At 51.9% G+C, this 22,062-nt stretch overlaps 7 protein-coding genes across 7 annotated transcripts; 3 read left to right on the top strand and 4 right to left on the bottom strand.

Moving 5' to 3' along the window:
- Positions 1-324: 324 nt before the first annotated feature.
- On the top strand, positions 325-1,804 carry BDW74DRAFT_158294 (OPA3 family protein). Its single transcript, XM_073725287.1, has 2 exons — positions 325-538; positions 600-1,804. The coding sequence occupies exons 1-2, from the start codon at positions 479-481 to the stop codon at positions 1,362-1,364; spliced, it is 825 nt and encodes a 274-aa protein (XP_073581394.1). The 5' UTR covers positions 325-478; the 3' UTR covers positions 1,365-1,804.
- A 183-nt stretch (positions 1,805-1,987) lies between these two features.
- BDW74DRAFT_158293 (uncharacterized protein) lies at positions 1,988-2,805 on the top strand. Its single transcript, XM_073725286.1, has 2 exons — positions 1,988-2,269; positions 2,330-2,805. Exons 1-2 carry the CDS (start codon positions 2,004-2,006, stop codon positions 2,670-2,672), a joined length of 609 nt encoding a protein of 202 aa, XP_073581393.1. The 5' UTR covers positions 1,988-2,003; the 3' UTR covers positions 2,673-2,805.
- A 350-nt stretch (positions 2,806-3,155) lies between these two features.
- On the top strand, positions 3,156-7,942 carry BDW74DRAFT_158290 (class I myosin myoA). The gene is made up of 9 exons (XM_073725285.1): positions 3,156-3,394; positions 3,471-3,707; positions 3,774-3,819; positions 3,876-4,358; positions 4,407-6,104; positions 6,152-6,243; positions 6,291-6,538; positions 6,586-7,109; positions 7,160-7,942. Exons 1-9 carry the CDS (start codon positions 3,392-3,394, stop codon positions 7,579-7,581), a joined length of 3,753 nt encoding a protein of 1,250 aa, XP_073581392.1. The 5' UTR covers positions 3,156-3,391; the 3' UTR covers positions 7,582-7,942.
- A 325-nt stretch (positions 7,943-8,267) lies between these two features.
- BDW74DRAFT_62543 (uncharacterized protein) lies at positions 8,268-10,856 on the bottom strand. Its single transcript, XM_073733315.1, has 5 exons — positions 10,491-10,856; positions 10,338-10,442; positions 9,895-10,286; positions 9,687-9,831; positions 8,268-9,640 (listed from the first exon to the last, which is right to left on the bottom strand). Exons 1-5 carry the CDS (start codon positions 10,632-10,634, stop codon positions 8,954-8,956), a joined length of 1,473 nt encoding a protein of 490 aa, XP_073581391.1. The 5' UTR covers positions 10,635-10,856; the 3' UTR covers positions 8,268-8,953.
- A 419-nt stretch (positions 10,857-11,275) lies between these two features.
- Positions 11,276-12,213, bottom strand: BDW74DRAFT_158284 (uncharacterized protein). The gene is made up of 2 exons (XM_073725284.1): positions 11,670-12,213; positions 11,276-11,582 (listed from the first exon to the last, which is right to left on the bottom strand). Exons 1-2 carry the CDS (start codon positions 12,078-12,080, stop codon positions 11,445-11,447), a joined length of 549 nt encoding a protein of 182 aa, XP_073581390.1. The 5' UTR covers positions 12,081-12,213; the 3' UTR covers positions 11,276-11,444.
- Positions 12,214-12,599: 386 nt separating this feature from the next.
- Positions 12,600-15,113, bottom strand: BDW74DRAFT_180760 (WD40 repeat domain-containing protein; the record flags this gene model as incomplete). The annotated part of the gene is made up of 2 exons (XM_073729812.1): positions 12,600-14,047; positions 14,099-15,113. The coding sequence occupies 2 exons, from the start codon at positions 15,111-15,113 to the stop codon at positions 12,600-12,602; spliced, it is 2,463 nt and encodes an 820-aa protein (XP_073581389.1).
- A 929-nt stretch (positions 15,114-16,042) lies between these two features.
- On the bottom strand, positions 16,043-20,665 carry chsF (chitin synthase CHS3). Its single transcript, XM_073725283.1, has 4 exons — positions 20,278-20,665; positions 17,442-20,139; positions 16,585-17,390; positions 16,043-16,529 (listed from the first exon to the last, which is right to left on the bottom strand). Exons 2-4 carry the CDS (start codon positions 20,132-20,134, stop codon positions 16,447-16,449), a joined length of 3,582 nt encoding a protein of 1,193 aa, XP_073581388.1. The 5' UTR covers positions 20,135-20,139; positions 20,278-20,665; the 3' UTR covers positions 16,043-16,446.
- Between the last annotated feature and the right edge of the window lie 1,397 nt (positions 20,666-22,062).

The raw sequence follows: 22,062 nt of genomic DNA, 5'->3' as shown, positions 1-22,062 counted from the left end.
ACTAACAATGACGCTCAAAAACAAATATGCATCCAACGCCGAACCGTCCGTTTTGGAGGGTGGTAAGGGTCGCCTTGGCCGGGAGTAACTTAAGGGATGATGAGGCAGCGCAGAAGAACTCGATGGTCTCACGAGCCGAGATAAAAACGTTTTCCCCAAAGCAGTAATCGATAAACATTGAACCAGGTCACCCGCCGCCAGAACAACGGCATTGCTGATTCAGCATGCACTAAATGCTTTGGATTCCGCCGACACCTGAGCTAGTCTTTTTCGGTCCCTTAGTGCCTGACGATCTCTAACCGCCGCCAGGATGACGATGGCAGTGCGGCTTTTCGAAGGATCTCAGCAATTCTCCGTCTGTCCATGATTCATGACTCACAGCTAACCTTCAGATACCCTGCGATGGACGCGCTGTTGACCTATTCGTGACTTCAACTTTCATATTCTATCCTACCCCGCCTCTCAACCTCCGCCCACCATGTCCCTCACGCTTAAACTCTCCTCCCTTGCTATCCGCACGCTGTCAAAGCCGATAGCCGTACGTGACGATAACCCTTACCTGGCCGCGGAAGTCTGCGAAACATACTGACGCCGATAAGAATCAAATCAAAGCACAGGCCCGCGAACATGAACGATTCCGGCGGCTTTGCATCTCCATGGCCCAGGGCCTTCATCGCATCGACATGCGGCTCCGTCTCGGCACAATACGCGACAACGCTGCGGCAACGCGACGGGCCGCTGCTGAAGCGGAAGTCCGAAAGCACAAGTCTACAACGCCGACTGCGAAGACTGAAGCCGAGGCAAAGGCTGAAGAAGAGGCAATTGCGAAAGCAAAGGCTGCCGCGGTCGAGGCCGAAAAACCGGCACCAAAACCTCATATCCGACCACTCTCTGAATCAAAAGCCATTGAATCTGGCGCGACCTTTATCAGTGAGACTTTCCTGTTTCTTGTAGCAGGCGGTCTGATACTCTTTGAATCGTGGAGGTCTCGGAGAAAGGAAAACACTCGGAGAGACGATGTCGCAGCTCGCCTTAATGAGCTTGAAGAGAACATGGGGGTGCTGAGGCAGGCATTTATTGAACTCGAAAAGCAAGGAGACCTACCACCAGCATCTCGCCGAATTCTCCTTCGGGTAATAGAGGATGTGGAGCCTGAGCCTGTGGCCGAACCCCAGGAGCAGGGGTGGTTGTCGACAATCTCGTCATATTTCACGTTCGGTCAGGGTGCGGAGCAGCAGCCGGAGGGAAACACGACTACAGTCCAGGTTGCAAGTGCCGCTGAAGTCGTCAAGGTTCCTTCCAATACCCCGCCTCCAGCACCGGCCGCTGGTCCAACTACTTCTGCTCCCAGTCGCAGGGCCTAAAAAGGCGTAGACTGGTAGCAAATTCTGTGTCTTTGGTCTTGACCAAAGGTACCGCTTTTGGAGATGCAGAGTCATTAATATGAACATGTCGTTGCCCAATCTTCCTACGTCATCCCGCATTTTCATATGTCTCCATCGAACCTCCAATTTCATGATTTGGAAATCATCCTGATACGCAGCATCGGTGACCTGAGTATTCATCGACAGCCGCTAGTCAGTCCGAGCCTAAATCCTGAAGTTTAGGCTCTATATATACCATCACTTCTCTATTTATAGAATATTTTGCATATCTGGCGTTCATCTTACCTATTGTTTGGATACCCCTCTCAAGTGGTGAAAGAAGGTTGAAACCTTCGGCATCATGTGCATGGAATAGGCGTTAGTTCTCCTCTGACTAGGTACATACAAGTAATCAACTCCACTTTCCCATTATCCTGAACCATGGCCGCTGCGCTCATTAATGCTTTCGCTGCCCCAGGGATGAACAAACCACCCGGGCTTCGAGGGACATACAGTCCAGCTCTCCGAGATCGTTCAGTCTGGAAGGTCATTGGGCCGGTCTTGGAGGCATCTCCCGAAGCCATTGAAGGTCGGTCACTATACCTAAAGTATCTGGGCATCGTGGCTTCGGCTCTAACAATGCCAGTAGAAGAACAGGTTTCGGAGACGAGCGACCTTGCCTTCCACCAAGAAAACACTACGAAGACCGTGCAGATACTGCTTCTGACCCCAAGCTCACTCGACACTCCAGAGAAGCAAAGCACCAGTCTGCGGTTGAGACAATTTGTGGCCTCTGACCCAGCATTATATCGGAGAAAAGCGATTGCTTTACTCCTGTCGGAGGACTCGTTCATCAGTGCCAGTGGGCGATATAGCCTCGATGGCCTTCTGGCTTTACAAGTTCTGTATGAGTCCACCTCCATCATCATTTTTGGCCTCATACTCATATTGCATGGTTGAATCAGCATGTTCGAGAGTCTAACGAATCCCACTCCCGTGATCTCTATCCCAGACGCTCCCTCGTTCCTCCAATCTATCCACGATTACATGGCAAACCTCAAGGATATACCGGTGCCTAATCCGACACTGGCCGATTCCGTCTCGCTGCTATCTCATGCTACGTCGGGCTATCCTAGCACTTTGAGCGAGGAGACCAGGAATATCCTGAGTGACTTGTTCCCTTCCTTTCGGCAAATGAGCCAGGCGACTCGCTCACAACAAGGCCAGGAAGTGATTGAACAATATTTCGACAGTACGGCTGCGGAGAAAATTATAAGCTTCTGGAAGGAAGACGTTTCAAAAGAATGATGGCTGAGTGCTCCTATTACTGATAATACTTCCTTGAGTATATTTCTTTCGTGATTAGATGCAGGCCCAAAATATATAGTTCTCCAGAGCTTCAACAAAGCAATTCTTTCATAGTTCAGAATTTATTGAAAAGTATCCCAAGGAACATCTACCCAATGTACAATAAGTAAATAAATTGCGATCTCCAATATGTCATGATAATTAGGGATGCTCAATAATTGCTTCATAAGGTTGGATAGGCGTGGGTTAGGTATTAACACCGCCAGGAACAGGAAAGGTCGACAGTGCGTATTCGGATTTGCCGCCTAGACCCTGCCCAAAGGCAGCAGTAATACCTGAGAGATATTAATAACCTGATTGCGCGTTGTCGGCCTGAGAAAGACACCCAACGGTGCCACATGAGGAAGGAGTGTGGCGCAAGCGGTTGCCCGCTCCGTAGTCCAGTCCATCGAGGGACCTGGAGTCAAGACTAAGAGGGATCCTCCTCAACATCGTCATTCCTCTTCCCCCCTCGTGCTCACTCTCCCTCTGTTCTCTCGTTCAAGACTTTTCTTATTCTTTTACTTTTCCTTATTCTCCTATATACCCCGTGTGGAGTGAACCTTCTATTTTCTGCGTTCATTCCATTCTCCGACCGTCCCCCTCATCCGCAATAAATTGATAGGCCAGATATCTTGGTCGCCTAAGCGCAAGACCCCGGGTGGTCGGCAACATTCACAATGGTGAGTCTGCCCCTGGAAATACTGTATACGGCTTGACCTTGCGAAAGACATTGACTAACCACTGCGTGGAATTCAGGGTCACTCACGACGTCCTGCTGGCGGGGAGAAGAAGAGCCGCTTCGGTCGCTCCAAAGCCGCCGCTGATGTGGGCGACGGACGACAAGCGGGGGGCAAGCCGCAAGTCAGAAAGGCCGTTTTCGAGAGCACAAAGAAGAAGGAGATTGGCGTTTCAGATCTTACACTGCTTAGCAAGATTTCCAACGAGGCTATCAACGACAACCTGAAGCTCCGATTTCAACATGACGAAATCTACGTAAGCCCCTCTGAGCTGTTGAGGGGGATGCGCGGGCGTGCTCTTTGCTAACACAGCTCCGAACAGACATATATCGGACATGTGCTTGTTTCAGTTAACCCTTTCCGGGACTGTAAGTAAATTGGCCCCGGTGCTTTGTTCGTCGCTAACCGACTATCCCCTGGCTAGTGGGTATCTATACCGAACGCGTGCTCGACTCCTACCGAGGCAAGAACCGACTCGAAGTCCCTCCCCATGTTTTCGCGGTCGCCGAATCCTCCTACTATAACATGAAATCGTACAAAGACAACCAGTGCGTGATTATTTCTGGTGAGTCGGGTGCCGGCAAGACCGAGGCCGCGAAGCGGATTATGCAATATATCGCCAGCGTATCCGGGGGAAGCGATTCATCCATTCAGGAAACGAAGGACATGGTCTTGGCGACCAATCCTCTGCTTGAGTCGTTTGGTAACGCAAAGACATTGCGCAACAACAACTCGTCGCGGTTCGGAAAGTACTTGGAGTTGGAATTCAACGCCCAGGGCGAGCCCGTCGGTGCCAACATCACCAATTACCTACTGGAGAAGTCACGAGTGGTGGGACAGATTACCAATGAGCGTAACTTCCACATCTTCTACCAGTTCGCAAAAGGCGCGCCGCAGAAATACAGAGGTATGTCTGATAACCTCATCCCGCGATGTGCCAACTAACCAAGCCTAGACTCATTCGGCATACAACAACCTCAATCCTACTTATACACAAGCCGATCGAAGTGCTTTGATGTCCCCGGTGTTGACGACGTGGCCGAGTTCCAGGATACACTGAACGCCATGAATGTCATTGGAATGTCAGAAGCAGAGCAAGATAACGTCTTCCGCATGCTGGCAGCCATTTTGTGGATTGGCAATGTCCAGTTTGGCGAGGATGACTCAGGAAATGCCGCAATCACAGACCAATCGGTGGTTGACTTTGTCGCATACTTATTAGAGGTCGACGCTGGTCAAGTCAACCAGGCTTTGACCATTCGCATGATGGAGACTAGCCGAGGTGGACGTCGCGGTTCCGTTTACGAGGTACCTCTGAACACCACTCAAGCTTTGGCCGTTCGTGATGCTCTGGCCAAGGCCATCTATTTCAACCTCTTCGACTGGATTGTGGGGCGCGTCAATCAGTCCTTGACTGCCAAGGGTGCGGTTACGAATTCCATCGGTATTCTTGATATCTACGGCTTCGAAATCTTCGAAAAGAACTCCTTCGAGCAATTGTGCATCAACTACGTTAATGAGAAGCTCCAGCAAATCTTCATTCAGCTGACACTCAAGGCCGAGCAAGACGAGTATGAGCGTGAGCAAATTACGTGGACTCCGATCAAGTACTTCGATAACAAGGTCGTGTGTTCATTGATCGAAGACAAGCGCCCGCCTGGTGTTTTCGCCGCACTCAATGACGCTTGCGCAACTGCACACGCCGACTCCGGAGCCGCGGACAACACCTTCGTTGGACGACTGAACTTCCTCGGGCAGAACCCTAACTTCGAGAACCGACAGGGTCAATTCATTGTCAAGCACTACGCCGGTGATGTGAGCTACGCTGTCCAGGGAATGACAGACAAGAACAAGGACCAGCTTCTGAAAGATTTGTTGAACCTCGTTCAGTCTAGTGGCAACCACTTTGTCCACGCCCTCTTCCCCGAACAGGTCAACCAGGATGATAAGCGACGACCACCTACCGCTAGTGACAAAATCAAAGCTTCTGCGAATGACCTGGTAGCAACGCTCATGAAGGCCCAGCCATCGTATATTCGAACCATTAAGCCGAACGACAACAAAGCGCCCAAGGAGTTCAATGAAAGCAACGTTCTCCACCAGATCAAATACCTTGGTCTCCAGGAGAACGTTCGTATTCGCCGCGCTGGTTTCGCGTACCGTCAGACTTTCGACAAGTTCGTCGAGCGATTCTACCTCCTATCGCCGAAGACATCCTACGCTGGTGACTATACCTGGACCGGTGACGTCGAGACCGGAGCGCGCCAGATCCTGAAGGATACGCGAATTCCTGCCGAGGAATACCAGATGGGTATTACAAAGGTGTTCATTAAAACGCCCGAGACGCTCTTTGCTTTGGAGGCCATGCGTGACCGTTACTGGCATAACATGGCTATTCGTATCCAGCGCGCATGGCGAAACTACCTTCGCTACCGTACCGAGTGTGCGATCCGTATCCAGCGCTTCTGGCGCCGGATGACTGGTGGACTCGAGTTGCTCAAACTCCGTGACCAAGGACACCAGATCCTCGGCAACCGAAAAGAACGTAGAAGAATGAGTATACTTGGTTCTCGACGATTCCTTGGTGATTACGTTGGCATCGGCAACAAGGGTGGCCCCGGCGAGATGATTCGCAGCGGCGCTGCTATCAGTAGTATGTTCATTCTTGGCCTTGTGGGAGCTAAATGCTAACCTTTCTAGCCTCTGAGGACGTTCTGTTCTCCTGTCGTGGTGAGGTTCTAGTGTCCAAGTTCGGTCGTTCTAGTAAGCCTTCGGCACGCATCTTTGTTCTAGTATGTTCTTGAATTTGTGATTACCGAGCTACAGCTGACAAATGCAGACAAACCGCCATGTGTACATCGTTGCTCAGAACCTCGTCAACAACCAACTCGTCATTTCATCAGAAAAAACAATTCCTATAGGTGCCATCAAGGCTGTCAGTGCTTCTAGCTATCGAGACGATTGGTTTTCGTTCGTTATCGGTGGGCAAGAACCGGATCCGCTATGCAACTGCGTCTTCAAGACCGAGTTCTTTACCCATCTACACAATGCTCTACGGGGACAACTGAATCTAAAGATCGGCCCAGAGTAAGTCTTCTTGAGCCTAACCGGAGTTCTTAAACTAAATGTAACAGGATCGAATACAATAAGAAACCAGGAAAATTGGCCACCGTCAAAGTAGTCAAGGATGCATCAGGGGACGACAGCTATAAGAGTGGAACGATCCACACTGGCTCAGGCGAACCTGCAAACTCAGTCTCGAAACCCACGCCACGAGGAAAGCAAGTCGCTGCTCGGCCGGTCACGAAAGGCAAACTTCTTCGGCCAGGTGGTCCGGGTGGTGGCCCGTCCAAGTTAGCGTCCAGGCCTGCTCCGGAACGTCGGCCCATACCCCAACCACAGCCCACACCTCAAGCGGCCGCTCAACCAACCCCAGCACCCAGGCCTGTACCTCAGCCAGTCGCAGCTGTGGCTGCATCGCATTCCCGTAACTCATCTACAGCTTCTGCAAGAGCGCCACCCCCGCCTCCTCCCCCGCCCCCTGCCGCTGCAGGACCGAAGAAGGCGAAGGTGCTGTACGACTTTAGCAGCGACAACAGCGGTATGCTGTCGATTAGCGCAGGTCAAATCGTCCAGATTGTCTCCAAGGAAGGAAATGGTTAGTTAAAACTACCTTGTCTAGCCATGCACCCAACTAACACTTTCTAGGCTGGTGGCTATGTATGAACCTTGAAACTTTTGCACAAGGCTGGACGCCGGAAGCGTATCTTGAGGAGCAAGTCGCACCCACCCCTCGACCGACACCTCCTCCCCCTCCACCCGTTGCGCCTAGAGCTAGCCCAGCGCCGACAAACGGATCAGCCACCGTCGCTGCAGCAAAGGCCAAAGCAGCACCGCCACCCCCTGCGAAGCGGCCCAACATGGCTGGCCGGAAAACAGCACCGGCTCCTCCGCCCGCACCCCGTGACAGTGCTGTCAGCATGAACTCGCAAGGCGACTCCTCCGGCGCGAGCGGTCGCGGTACGCCGAGCAGCGTATCGAACGCCAGTCTTGCTGGTGGTCTTGCCGAAGCACTGCGGGCGCGACAGAGTGCAATGCAAGGAAAGCACGATGACGATGACGATTGGTGATCCTACTCTTTCTTGCTTACCTCCCGTTTTTTTCCTTCGCTTTTGCCTTCCCCTAGATGGCTTACTTTTCCGTTCGTTTTCCTCTCGTTTCTTTCTTTTTCTACTGGTTTGGTCTCATCCGATTTTTTCAAGTTTCTAGATTTCTATACCACTGGAGCGACCTGAATGCCTGAGACCATACCCGTTTTGCGCCTGACTTGTTTATTTGCATACTTTACATTGTCTATTTGTTCATTAGCTAGATAGGCTCTGGACCTCACTAAGGGTCATCACTGTATGTAGATTTTTGTTGAGAGGGGGTGAAAATGCATTATACCATTACAGACTGCCTTGTACACATTTCATTGAGCTCGGCCCATGCCTAACCACCTGGTAAGTCAACTCATGTTTAGCCAGTTCCTGTTCACTCGGACTTGTCCCCTTTAGGTTTTCTATATAAATCCTAGTCCCTAAAACGCCTCTACAGCAACCCCCGCCCGCGTAACAGACCTCTGCAATTATCAGTGGACGAAGAAAAGAATTACCTCCAGCGGTCTTCTTCTTGTTTCAAGGCTACCAATCTGCCGTCAGTGAGAGATTTTGCACTATTCACTCTCTGGCCTCTAGCGGCAGCTCGCTATGCATGAGGAAGGAGGACGACTATGCACGATGACGGTATATAGTAATCTGGGATGAGCGCTGCAGATGTGCGAATATGATACAGGTTATACGGGATTGTGTATAGCCTGTAGTCTATAGCTACACCGAACCCATCCGTGATGTTTCTCGACTTAACGGCACATGGATTGATTCGCTCGCGACTCGGCTCGCAAGCTAGAGAGGGCGAGAGCTCTTATATCAAGATCAAAATAAGAGATTCTTGTATGATTTGTGTCCGCCGGTAGATTAAAGCTAATCTCATCAACACTCAATTCCCTCTGCTCTTGGACTTCATCTTCCTCGGCCTACTGTTGATGGAGCGATGGTGTAATTCGGTGAGTCTTATTGTTGCGGGAATAAGCATAGTGGTACGTAAACCTATTCCTGTTCGGCCCAGCGAGTTTGAGCTTGAGACTTTCAACGTCCTGGGCGTGCTCGCACTGGATCCTTGAAACAGAAGGCAGTGTACTGGACCTTTGGTGGGCTAAGCAGAGCACTGGGGGAAGTGCTTGATACCGGTTGGCAGCTACACCCGGTTGAGCGACTCTAACGCAGCTCTGTTGTGTATGTCGGCGGGCAAATGGCGCGTACCTAGCGGATTGTGCTCTCCACCAACTAGGACATTGATTAACGCCAGTGATAGGGCTGGCATGTTAAGATGTCTGGGGGGTACCAAGATGCTAGAAGACGACAGGGCGACGATGACCTTTAATATAGACCACCGCCAGACCATCTAGCCATATCCAGGCCCACCCTGCTCACCATCATCCTTACCATCGCTCTCCCCCTCATTCTGCTTATCTCTATCCCGCTCATTCTCACTCGACACCTTAAACGTCCTATGCACGCCAATCCTAGACCCCTTCCTGGCCGCAGGTTCCGGAACCGACAGCCCCTCCGGCCGACCCCCGCCCGCATGCAAATCAAATTCCACATGCGAGTTCAGATTAAGCAGTTCCGAGCCCGGATCAGGGTGGGTCGAGCCGTCGAACTCTACACGGCCACCTTCTACATCGGCAGTTGGCCGCATTGAAAGCATCTGCACGCCGATGTAGGGTTCGTAGAAGCTTAAGCTTGGACGACCCTCGGGTCCACTGCGGCTTTTATCGAGGCTTGTACTATGACGGGACGTGGATGAAGTAGTATGCGTGCGAGAGACGGAGCCGCTTCGAGTTCGACTGAAGAAGCTGAGGCCGCTGTCGAATAGTGACAATCGTCTGGACCTGCGGTTAGGATTCAATGTTGATCCGGAGGTTGACCGCCTGTGTTTGGTTCTGTGGTATTGAGAGGTTGAAGGGTCCGAAGCCGGGTCGTAGTTGGGAGGGGATCGATTGTAGAGGATGCGAAACAGGGGGCGGGTTGTAGCTAAAGAGCCGGCTGTGATTGAGAGACCGATTTCAACGCAGGACCAGATCGCGATCTGTTTTGTTAGTGGATTAGATTTGAAGGGGGTGTTTATGGCTTACTTCGACGGTGCCATCTAATTGAGTCGTATGGTTAGTATGGTCTGCGCAGAGTAATGAGGGAGGAGGTACGGCTCGCATACATAGGAAGTCAGGATCATGGATGGTCGGGACAAAAGCAAGCCGAATGATAATAGCAATACATGCACTGCATTACCATACCGTTAGCATGGGTTCGAAGAAGCATAGGGATAATCAAAGGATAACGCACATGCATGCCATTCCCAGAAGCCCTGCAACAGCAGCCTTTGTCCGCCGATTCATCTGCAGCTTGCGCACCAGCAAGCTAGGTAGCGTCCCCACGGTGAGATCGAAGAGCGCCGACGATGCGCTAAAGATATACAGCACAATTCCGATAGCGTTGACATACCCGCAATGTCCGTCTGTATCGCCGCGCATCCGGGTCCACCAGAACGAAACAGGCGAGCACTGAATGATCAAGAGGACGAAGAAGGGTATACCTGTGCAGATCGCGAGGGTCGTAACTGTGTAGAGTACAGCCCGGTGGCCAGGGAAGAGCATCACGCGGAGAAGGAAGATGCAGACGGATATTTTCGCGAGGACGGAGGAGATAGCGTAGGAGATGTTGCAGAACCACCAGTACTAGCGGGTTAGATGGGACGAACGCCTAGTTTGACTAAAGGGTAAACATACTTCCATTGCCATAGTTCGTTGCTCAGCTGTTAGCTCTGTGAGGTGCTTCCCTGTACCCCAGAGAGACCCGCCGATCATGCAGGTGCAGAACATGATGTAAAATAGCTGCAGAGTTAGTACGGCCCTTGATGATCATGAGGGATCGCGACATACCATTGAAATGATCATAACAAAATCATCCCAGCCGAACGCCTTGACAATGCGCAGACGCACATAGCAGCGCAGGATCACGGCGACGCTAGACAGCGCCAGAAACGCCGCTGCCACGCCGCGGATAGCTGCAGACCGATCTACCATGACGGCAGACAGATGCAGATGCAGATCTGGGGATCGCTAGTCTAGAGCAACAAGGTAGATCCCAGCAGACCAAGACATCACGACACAGGCAAGAGCATGAATAAAAAGGTTCAAAAGTTCAGCAAACTTCGCAACTGCAAGATTCGAGCTGTTGCGACAGCACTGTGTCAAGACTCAGGCTGCCACAATGTCCGCCACAGCAGCCCACCCAGATTTTGAGACCCTCGAGTCTTCCCTTGAACGGTTCTTGCTCGCATGCTGCATCGGTCATTGTGGGTCAAGATCTAACCATCAGCCATTGAAGGGTTGGGTCCAGTTTGACAGTGGTGAGATCTGGGCGATCCACGTCATTTCCATTCCGTGATTCGGTCTGCCGAACCGTGGCGTGGGACTGCGGCCACTCCAAAGCTCGGCGTCAGCGTCCACTCGTTGAGGCTGTAGAAATGGGAATCTGCTAGTACGAAAAGAGAAGATCGGGTAGATAGAGGTGGCTAGCCTGGGGTCTTTGAAGATTACTCCGGAGTATGAAGGGTTGTGGACGAGAGGTTGTGGTTGAAGGAGATGCCGGCCCTGAGCGACGTCATCAGCGCGAAGCAGACCCCTCCACGACTACATCAGTACAGGATATATGACTTAAAATATTGAAGCGACTTGCAATGATTTAGCATTAATTTCTCGCTCATATCGACGAAATAGCTTCATATATCACAAATTAGAAGGTTAAGCAACGAGCCATGCAGCAGCAACTTCCCAGCTCTCGCAGTACATTGTCATCCTAGCCCCCGAGCAGGATCATGAAGTCTACCCAGTTTACTTCAAGAACTTGCTAGCAAGGCTCATAAGCCCACCAGGCCCACCAGTCCCCTCGCTGCCACTCATCTGGCTCTTCAAGTACATCTTGAATGCCATCTCAGCAGCCTGATTGACAGCAGACTGCTTGTCTCCGCTCTGTACACAGCATTAGCAAATGACTCCCTCAAACCCCTCCACCTACACACAAGCCCATGACTCCATAGACGGATAGGGATAACTCACAGCCTCCCCCTGCCCGGCCTTCTGCTCCCACATCTTCCCCGCCTCGGCCATCGCCATCCCAATAAACGCGTTCTTATCCTTGCCGCCGCCCGTCCCCTCGCCCGAACCAGACGTAAACATCTTTAAGGCTTGCATGGCCGCACCAGCGCCAAAGTCCTTGGAATCCATGTTCCCGCCCTCCTCGTAGCGGCGGTGCGCGTTGACGGCGTGCTCCTCGTCGATGTCGTCGCTGTCGATGCCCTCGCTCTTGCGCTGGTTGATGAAGGAGAGGGCTTGGCTGAAGAGCGAGGGGTCTTCGGATGCGGATGCGTGGGCGGAGGCATGCGAGAGGGCGGGGTTCAGGTCGTCTTTGTCGTCGTCCTTGTCGAAGTGGGACTTTACGGCGTCGACGAGGATGTTTTGGAAGGACATTTTTGCGGTTGGAGTTTTAGGTTATTTGTGAGGTATTTGAAGGGTTGTTAGAGATGATAGGTAATCAGTGTATAGAGTTGAGTGACAGTAGAAGAGGAGTGTTTTGAGTTCGCCAGGGGATGAGCTGTCTTATCTATTTGTTGTATGGGATTGAGGGGGGAGGGGTTGTGGCTGAGCAGCTGAGATCATGCCGCGTATCGACAAGAGTGAGCGTGGTGATTGGATTGGGTGGGGAGCTCTCTATGCGCTAGCACATATTGGGCGATAGCTGCAGAGCCAAGCCACAGTGGCTGATACAGCTACGTCACAGTGTTTTAATAGAAACAGTCCAGACATCATCAAGGTAGTCTGTAACGACAAAATAGGAACCGAATGGTATATACTAGCAGCTAGTCAGTGTACATAGATAGACAGGGTATGGTATCTCCGCTCGAACAATGCAATCTCCAAAAAATCGGGACAGAATCAACGCAATGTAACTAGCCTACAACAAAAGAAAAGGTATTAGCACATAGCAAGTTAGCACAGTAGCAAATTCTCATGCTCCTCGTCGCTTAAATTCCAAAGGTGTCTCGACTTTCGCTCTCGCTCGCTCAATATACAGCGCTCGTCGTCATCAAGGTCTGCCTCTTTGACCCATTCATTCGGCGACTGCTGCAGCCCAAACTGCTGACCCCACTGTCGCCGATCGTATTCCATAAATCCGCCAAAGAGCTCGTCCGTGTTGGCTGCCCAGATGGTGCTTCCATCCGGCGAGTAGTCTGCTCCTCCGACTTCACCAAAGAAGTCGTGGACCTGTCGCGATTGGTATGTCTGCGCATTGACAATCACTATCCGGTCCGCCGGCTCGCAGAGCAGCAGGGTCCGCGGGCCGCCGCCGACGGGGGAAAATCGTAGAGACCGGTAGCCTGCTACGTCGGACTCTAGCCTCTCCAGCGGGCGCCACGTCCGAACATCCCAAATAATCGCCGACTTGTCTTGGTTGCTAGTGGCGATCTGCATCATGTCTGGAGACCAGGCGCAAGCGAAACCGAAATCATGGTGGCCGCGCAGAGGATAAACCGGTCGGCCCGTGTCCGCCTCAACCACCCAGGCGTCCGGGGAGTCGCCGACAATGACACGGAGCCGACCATCCGGTGAGGTAGATGTACAGTTGACCGCGTGGGTAAGTTCATGGTCAGTGAGGAAGGTGTTGGTTTCGCAATCCAATGTCCGTACGTGGCGATCGTTCGAAGCAAAAACACCGATTGGCGACCGACTCGTGCGACTTGGGATAATATCAATGTTGGTAGTAATTCCGTTGGGATCCTTTGTAACGTAGCCTTGCGTCGACCCCTGGTCTTCAACTCCCATGGCCCGCACGGCATATTCTCCGAAAAAGCCGCCAGCGATGGATACCCCTACCGCCGTCTTCATGCTCGAGATCTTGACCGGACCTTGAAATCCGGACTCAACGGTTGGTACGGACAGATCGATCAGACATTGTAGGTCGTCATACGCCGGAACCCACGAATACAACTTGGATTCGTGCGCAAAGTGTACAGTGTTGTACGCGGGAACAGACATCAAATTGCGGAGCTGGAAGTGTTCGATCGTCGCTTTGTGGCTCGTGTACATCGATTTTCCCTGGAAATAAAACTCCTCCTCCGGCAATCTGGTCCCTGCTCGCTGGCGAGGATATCGTTGTAGATTCTGGTACGCTTCGTACGACTGGTCACGTACCTGACGCGCATCGACGCGCCTCACTCGCAGTTTCTCCCACCACGGGATCTGCTGAATATCGTAAAAGTCTCCAAGATACCCGCTTGGGCGAATAATCTTCGCGGACGGCGTCCATCGCATGATGTTGGAAACGGTGTGCTGAGGTAAGACTGGCGGCGAGAGCGACAGCATTGGGATCGCTGCAGTAGACGATTGGTAAAACCATTGCGAAATGAACTGGTCGATGTCATAGTTTGTCTCTTGCGCTGCCGCCCTATTAGCAATCAATCTGAGATACGAACTCGTTGGATACGTACTAGTTCCATGTAGGACAGACTCTGTGAAGTGGGGGTCCACGGCTTGATCAGCGTTGACGTCCTCGGCGTCGGGAAAGGAGTTGGTATGATCTTCATGACTAGAAGCAGGGTCGAACCCAGAGGTTTGGGGGCCGTATGTGTAACCCGGATCTCGATAGAAATCGTCCAAGTCAACGTTCGATACATGCGAGCGGCCGTCGTCGGTGAAGGCGGTACTATGAGAGTCGGTCGCGTAATCATCATCGGCACCGTCTAAGTAGAACTTGCGCGTATCATCGTCGTCTTCCGTGGTAGAACCCCCTATCGGCCCATGTCGAGACGTATGAGGCTCGTGATACATTGTCTGATCTGTTGCGCGGTCCTCCTCGGTCGTTTCCGATACCGCGATATAATTGTTCTGGGTGCTGGCACGGCCAAATCGAGTGGCAAATTCAGCCATCCTCATCTGTTCCATATTGTATTCGTTCAGAGGCACCCCGCCGACTTCCGATAGCGCGTCGGTCATCTCCGAATCGGACGTGTATAATTCCACCGGCGAAGAGATCTGAGGTCCTGGAATCTCTTGAGTAGAGTTACTCGGGCGGCGATGGTATTCAGCCGGTTCGATAACCGCGTTCACGAATTCAGAGACGGAGATCCTGGTCCTGTTGCCGGTGGTCTCGGGGTAATGAGGCACGGACATGAAAGCGGAGAGGGCCTCGTCGGGGTAGCCGTTCTGAAAAGTTGTCGTGATAGGATCAAACTCTTCCCCAGGCTGCTCAAGCAGGCTGGCCGCATGAGAGCCCGCAGGGTGCGCTTCATATTCGGGCGCCATGCCTTGGAGATGAAACCGAGAAGGGCCGTCAAAAGAGAAGGGTTCGGGTTGACGCAGGAATCCGAGCGCGTCGCATGATGACGAATCTGCTAGGGGCGTCGCGGAATCATGCGAAAGTTGGCCCGAGGTACTTGATAGAGACGGCGACAAGAGGTGGGATGCGGTGGTAGAAGAAGGATCACGCTCACGCTGACCAGGCATTCCGGCCGCCGAGCGCAGCGCTTGGCTGCTGCCGAGGGAGGGAATAAAGTTCCTGAAGGCCTTGCACAGTCGGCGGGGAAACTGAGAAGCGAGTTGGCGTCCGAATGATAAGGCAGAGAAAGTGTGCACAAGCTGAAAGGGAGGGCAGGGCGTGATTGGCAGCGAGGGTCGTCCACGTTGCCTCGTTTAGGATCAAGGATCTTGGTTATGCAGCAACCGTTGTCCACCCCGCAGCCTGTCTTCCATCACCACCCCCACACTAGGGTCGAGCAACAATGCCGGGTTGGACGCGCGAATGAGAGTTTGGCCGGAGACTAGTCAAGCCGGCGACTCTGTGGCTTAATTATCGCAGGAATAGGACGCCGCCTGGTCGACTCCAATGAATCGCGGGGAGCTGCGACGAGGGGCTGGTATGTATGTAATAGTATGTGAGATGCGAGGTAGCCGGGGCGTCAGAGCGGTACGGAAAAGCGGAGTAAAGGATACCGGCCCCAAAGAAGCAAGCGACAGTCACTGTCACAAAAGCAGACTGTCTGGCAGCGCCCTCGAGCGACTAGCGGTGCTCGAGATGCTCGAGGTGCAGGAAGGAGGAGGGGGCAAGCAAGAAAAGGACAATGAGCGGCCGATCTGGGTCAAATACTATGCATGGCGAAGACAACGTGCGTCTGGAAGAAGTCACACGCAGCAGTCGCCGATCTGCCGGTCTCTAAGAAAGGAAAGGAGAGATCGCTGAGGGGAGAATCGGAGTCGTTGGAGAGAAGGCGAGGGAGCTGAAGTCGCAAGGATGAACCCAACAATCGGATTGAAGGATTCTTAGTCAGATCACACCACAATCTCTTTCAGGTTTCATCACTTTCAGATAAGAAGATGCTCTGGAACAGGTACTCTGTACCCTGAGCACTCGTAGATAGATGTGCAGGAGAATATGCAAGAATTCGATAAACCTACGCTTAAGCCTCCTCGCTTCCATGCCAGTTGCATATTTCGATTCCAGCCCAACCCGGGGCGCTACGCCGCTAGCGATCGTCCCTGTGGCAAGGGTATTTTGGGGTTGGTACATATACATGCAGGACAGTGAGACCATGTACAATTATCAGGTACTCTATACTTCACGGGCGCAGTAGGTACCCGCGAATCCACGGCAATTGAGCATGAGGCTTTGATATTAGGTTTCACAGAATCCCCTCTCATCCAACAAAGGGATCCCACTCGTCAGTGGCTAGCTACTATACTATAGACACAAGAACACTCCCTGGCCATATCCAAAAAGAAATCAAATCACAATATACAGTATTTCGTAAGGTGGGAGAAATGAGAAAAAGGATCGTAGACGCTAATATTCCGGATATGGCTCGTACGGCATCGGGTGACCCCCGACCGAGGGCTGCCATCCAGCCTGCATCTTCATTCGACGATCTGGACAGGAAGGATTAGTGCTGATTTCAACTTGATAAGCGCAGGATAGACGTACCTTTTTCGAAATCACGCCATCTCTTCATCGTAATTTTGCTGCTGTCGAATTCTCCCTCTCCGTCCTCATGGCCCTTGTCCTTTTCACCTGCTGTCTTTCGTGTATCACCCCAGCTGAAATCGTCAAATTTCCAGTATGCATAAGTCGGCAGTACAAAGTTCCAGATGGGCAACGAGCAGAGATAGACAAGCATCCACAGAACGTAGACAAGCCGATGTGCCGTTACAACGACCAGCACTCCAGGAAGACCGAGAATGAGGGCGAGCAAAACGAGCGGGATGATCTGGACAGGCCTGTTGACAATCGAAGTAACAACGACGTAGATGGTGAAGGAAATAGCGGCAGGAAGAACGACAGTTCCGACCAGTTCAACGAAGATGACGAACTGCATACTGAAGCAAAAGGTACCGCACAGGTCTCGAACCAAGACCAGCTCCATGAGGTTGTGGACAGTACTGTTGATCCAGCGACGTCGCTGAGATAGTAGCACCATGAACTTGTCGGGCACGACCGTCTTACAAACCGCCTGGGGCACGAAGATCTGCTTGCGCTTGGGGAACGTCCGAAGCATGAGAGTCGACAGATATCGATCCTCACCCAGAAGCAGCAAGTTCTTCTTATGCAAGGTGTCGACCACATTCTCCGAGTAATGTTCGACAATATCTGGGTTTGCAAGAACCGGCACCCAGTAGTTCTGGCCGCCCTTGGGAGCTTTGATCCGGTACATTGAAAAACAGCCTGGCAGACAGGTAACACCACCGAAAACAGACTCGAATGCTTTTGACTGATGGTGAGAAACAAAGTACCTGCGACACTATTAGCACTGAACTATACATATTCGGAAGGTAAGTGCGCACTCGAAAACCTGGATCATAGTCACCCAACTATCGGTCTTGTTCGCAATCTTTGTCTCACCGCACAGACCCATCACCTCGGGGTCCTTAACCATTGCAGAGATCATGTGCGTCAAACTGTCAGGGAAAACTTTCGTGTCCGCATCCACCATGAGCACAACCTCATAGAAATCAGGGGGTATGCCAGTTACGTGCAAGAGCCCGTTAAACATCTCGTACTCGAGCTCCGTCATTCTCTCGTCGAACATGACCTTTTGCAAGAACGACATGAGAATAATCTGACTGTCTCTCTTTCCTCGATTTCCGGGCTTTGCTGTGGTTGCTTCCGCCGGTGTGCCACATTTCACAATGATCATCATGGGAACACGCTGCTGTTTCTCGACAGGGATGATAGAATCCTCTCCGTAGTCGTAAAATCCGGCATAGATCTTGGCCATATTATGGCGCTTGGAGCCAGTAGCGACAGCCACATACGAAAATGCTTCAACTTCTTCCGGTGGAATGATGGGATCTCGCATCATACGAAGGACGATCTCAGGAGTAGAAAACTCTTCTCCTTTACCTTTGATCATACCATCACAGATAACAACGATGGACTTATGACTGTTCGGGTAGTCCGTCAACGCAATAGAGTCCAAGGTCGTGCGAATTCCGTCTTCACCCTCAGAGTAACAGGTAACCAAGCACATGGCATGGGCCAGAGGGAAGCCATAGGGCTGCCAATCAGGGGGTGGTTGAGGAACGACAAGTTCATGTACGTAGCCAGCGGAGCCGAGACCCTCGGAGTCCGGTATAGCGGTCGAATAACGAGAATCGGGGACCAAGCTTGTTCGGCTAGCAGCTGGGTTCAGTCGCGAGTTATCGACGCTGACATTCCCACTACCGTTGTGGCTTTGCCTGTAAATAGACGGAGTAGTGCCACTGGTGGTGGGGACTAATCGAGTAGTGGAATTTTGGCTAGCCATAGTTACCCATTGGGGTCTCTGTTTGCCTCCATTGCTCACAGTGTACGGACTAGAGAAACGCGAGGTAGTAGGCAGGAAACTAGCCCTCTTGCTCATTCGATCACCCGGAGTGTGGTCCGTAAGACGAGGCCCGGGTCGGTAGATGTCATTCGACCAGTCCTCAATTTGTTGGTTTCGAGCTTTCGAATCGACAGCGCCCATGCTGGTCTTTTGTGCCGCAAACCTCGGGGCAAGGAACCATTGAAAGAGGAGAGCAAACGCAAACTTGATGATGACGACAGATAGGATGAAGATCAGAGACACATAGAGAACGACCTGGGAGGCAATACAGCCGACGGTGTCGGTGTCTATGCTTCCGACCTTGACTATCTGGGACAAGCACTTGCCGATTTGCTTGTCTTCGCCGGTTTGGAAGTAGTATGTGAGATCAACCCCGCGGATTTCATCATTCTCCCGAAGCTCCTTGAACTTTGCCGGGTAATTGACTTGGGAATCATCGAACCAGTTCAAGAGGTTTAGGTCAAGAACGTTTCCAGAGTAGACGGCAAGTCTTCTGCTTGTGTTCTTTGTATCTTCCCAGGTAAAGTAGACGTCGCCCGAGCTATCCAAGTTGTAAAACGACCGACGGGCATCGCCAGACGTATGGCAAGCCCAGCCGTCGTAATACGATATAGTCGAATTGGGTTCGGAAGAGCCATCCTGGTTGAAAGCGTGGCACGGGAAATACCACGCAAGGTCACCATTAGAGTTGGTCGGGATGTCGGAGTTGTCGGTCACGGTAATCAAGCCCTTGCAAGCTCCATTTACCTCCTGAAAGAAGAAGGTTCCATCTTGACCTCCATACTTGTGCGGCAGGTCATATAGAACATTGGTCAAATCTGGTATGCCTGCCGCCGCGGGGTGTGTCGACTTGGTCAGGTCATATGCTTGTCCGTGGAATATCATGTAACCAGTGCCGATTTCGTTGATCTTCAATCGCGTAGGGGGGGAGCCGCATACAGTAGCTGTGAAACCGAACGTGAGGAAACCAACAAACGCCGCGATCATGAGAATGATACTGATGAGGCCCATCTTCTCCCGCCATGCGCTCCGCTGGGCTTTTTGCGGCATTCCAAAACACTTCATGATGAAATCGGGCGCCCAGAACGTGATCACCGAACAGTACGTTGTCCATAAACTGGGCGGCCGTACCTGTTCTATAGCCTTCTGCCTCCTCTTCTCCGCTGCCGCCTCTCGTTTCGAGAGTTTCCGAGAGCCCTTCCTCTTCTTCGAACGGTGTCTCGTCGGAACCCGCTCCATCGGCTTGTTGACATTTCCATGCGCACCGTACAGGGCATCCTTGCGCTTCGAATCCATACTCGGTGTGCTAGTCGTCTCGCCCGGTTCGTCTTCGTGAATCAACGGTTCGGTCCCGGTCATCGAGTTGTACGTGGGCATATTCTGAGTCTTTTGGTGGTATAGGTAGTTTGGGTGACTCGGATCGATGCGGCCTCTTTCCGGCTTGACCAAGCTCCTCTTGCGCCCGAGTCCACCATCCCCAGCCCGCTCCTCATCTATATCGTTATGATGCCGAGAGCTATGCGAACGGTGGTGTCTGTGATGTCGCGGACTCGTCGGGTCGTTGTTGCTGAGACTGTCGGATTCACGCCGTCGTCTGCGCGAAGGTTCTCGGAACGCTGACGTTTCTTCCCTTCGCGGGGAAGCCTTCCCCGGCCGCTGAGGCAAAGACATTGTGCCTGTTACGTAGAGTATTATTAGCAACTGGTGTCAAGCGTCTAAAACCTCTCCTCTAGAAGAAACTTGTGATTCCTCCAGCTGGATCTTGATTCTTGAGAGCAGGAATTTCGCAGGCCACGAAATATCATGCGACTGACCTTAGACTAGCATAGGCGATAGCGAAACGTGAGCGACGTCAGAAAAAGAATGCTGATGAACCCCTCCCGAGGAATGTGGGCACCCAGTGATAGCGCGGGGTCTCGACGGCCGTTAAGAATTCGAGAGCGAGTTGCAATAGACAATTATAGCGATATAAAGACTTCGTAAGAATACGCTGAAGGTGAAATGCTGAGGCGCTGAAAACGACGGTCGCCGAGCGAAAAACACAAGCACAACTGCAGCAAGGCTGCGATAAACAAAAGCGAGCGACGACGTCGATGAGTCGGAAAAGATTGGAAGAACTGCGCTCGTCGAGGCAACCGTAACAGTAAGCAAATCTGAAACAGATGAGGAGGCGAAACGAGAGGAGTATTGGATGGATGGAGAGGAAGATCGAGGGTAAAGGGAGAATCAGCGGGACAGCGACCCAAAATGGATGCGGAGGTCACGCCAGCGGCCAGTCCCTGGGGCCCAGATGGTCAAAGAGAGCGGCAACTCTTAGTCTGTCGCTTACTGTTACTCTGAGGTAACCCAACACTGCCAGCCTGAAAGCCTGTTGTTTATAGAGGGCTATTCGTTCTAGCTGCGACTGCTTCGGCGACTGCCTCTATTTACTTGGTTTGCTTGTTGTTTACTGATTGTTTTGAAGTGCCCCAGCTATAACTCCAGATGACTACATCTGCTTATTTACCTCCGCAGTCGCCGAAGATCAGATCAGTGGCCTTGACAGCCGCTGACTTTTGCCTTGGGACTTCTAACGTGGGAACTCTATCTAGATAGAGCCATGAGGTGCTGAAGCAAAGCGGCACACCGACAAAATTATACTCCCTCTATGATACCTGTTAACTTGTTAAGACCAGGAGACTGGTCTGGGCGAAATCTGAGAGATGAACAGGCCAACTCCCCAGGCACCCTGTCGCTAGGGGCAATCGGTCGGGGTCGCCAGATCACGCCAATCGCATGGCTGGGGTCTGGCGCATGGCTCCGCCTTAAAGAGGGCTCCACCCGAGAGTTACTTTATAGTTGTTCTATTGGCTTAACCTTAATCAGCCTTTCTTGAAAGAGCTTAGCTCACATGTGTAAAGTTCTTTAAGTCACCTGATGCACCAATTTGCTCCGATCTCAACTCGCTGATCATCCTCTGCTGGAGTCTTGACTTGAAATTTCGTGAAATCTGTGGATGCCCTGAGTCAGTTCGTCTTATGGCTAACGGGCGTGACTTTGCGGTCAAGCTGATAAGACGTCAAACATTGACTCAGGACATAGCAAAACACGTTCAATAAGAAGCTGGCAAGCCTGGAATAGCGTTCCTCCTAAAGCAGGCTAACCTCCAAGACCATGGTGTGCTATTTTCAGACGCTATTGTGAAATGCAGCCTATGGAAGCGCAGACTACCAGCCGCTAAAGGCTGATTCATGCCCCTTTACCCCAAAGCAGGCTGGTGGCAACGGTGCCTGGCATCCTTCTGCATAGTAATGCATGTCTAGTTGTTCATCACTCCTCTTTAGTGTTGTTGGCTGCGTGTCAAAGCTGAGACTCTCGGGAATTGTGAGACTGTGAGAGTCGATGGCAAAAAGAAAGATAACAGAATTATGGAGATAATCAGATACCCCCACTTCCTCTGAGGCTATTATCGTTGGAGTGGGCACCGGGAGGGCCTAGGGAAAAGGGGGGATTAGAATTGTCGAAGAGCACGGAGCACGCTGCACATCAGAATCAAATCCTTTTGCTACAAATCTTGGCCTTATGATAATTCTCCCAGCTTCTGTTCCTAGTGAAGAACC

Source organism: Aspergillus multicolor (genome assembly GCF_047715735.1).
Source record: "Aspergillus multicolor strain CBS 133.54 unplaced genomic scaffold BDW74scaffold_23, whole genome shotgun sequence".
Taxonomy (NCBI): Eukaryota; Fungi; Ascomycota; class Eurotiomycetes; order Eurotiales; family Aspergillaceae; genus Aspergillus; species Aspergillus multicolor.
Note: the sequence above shows the minus strand (reverse complement) of the source record. Positions and strands in the feature narration are given on the sequence as shown.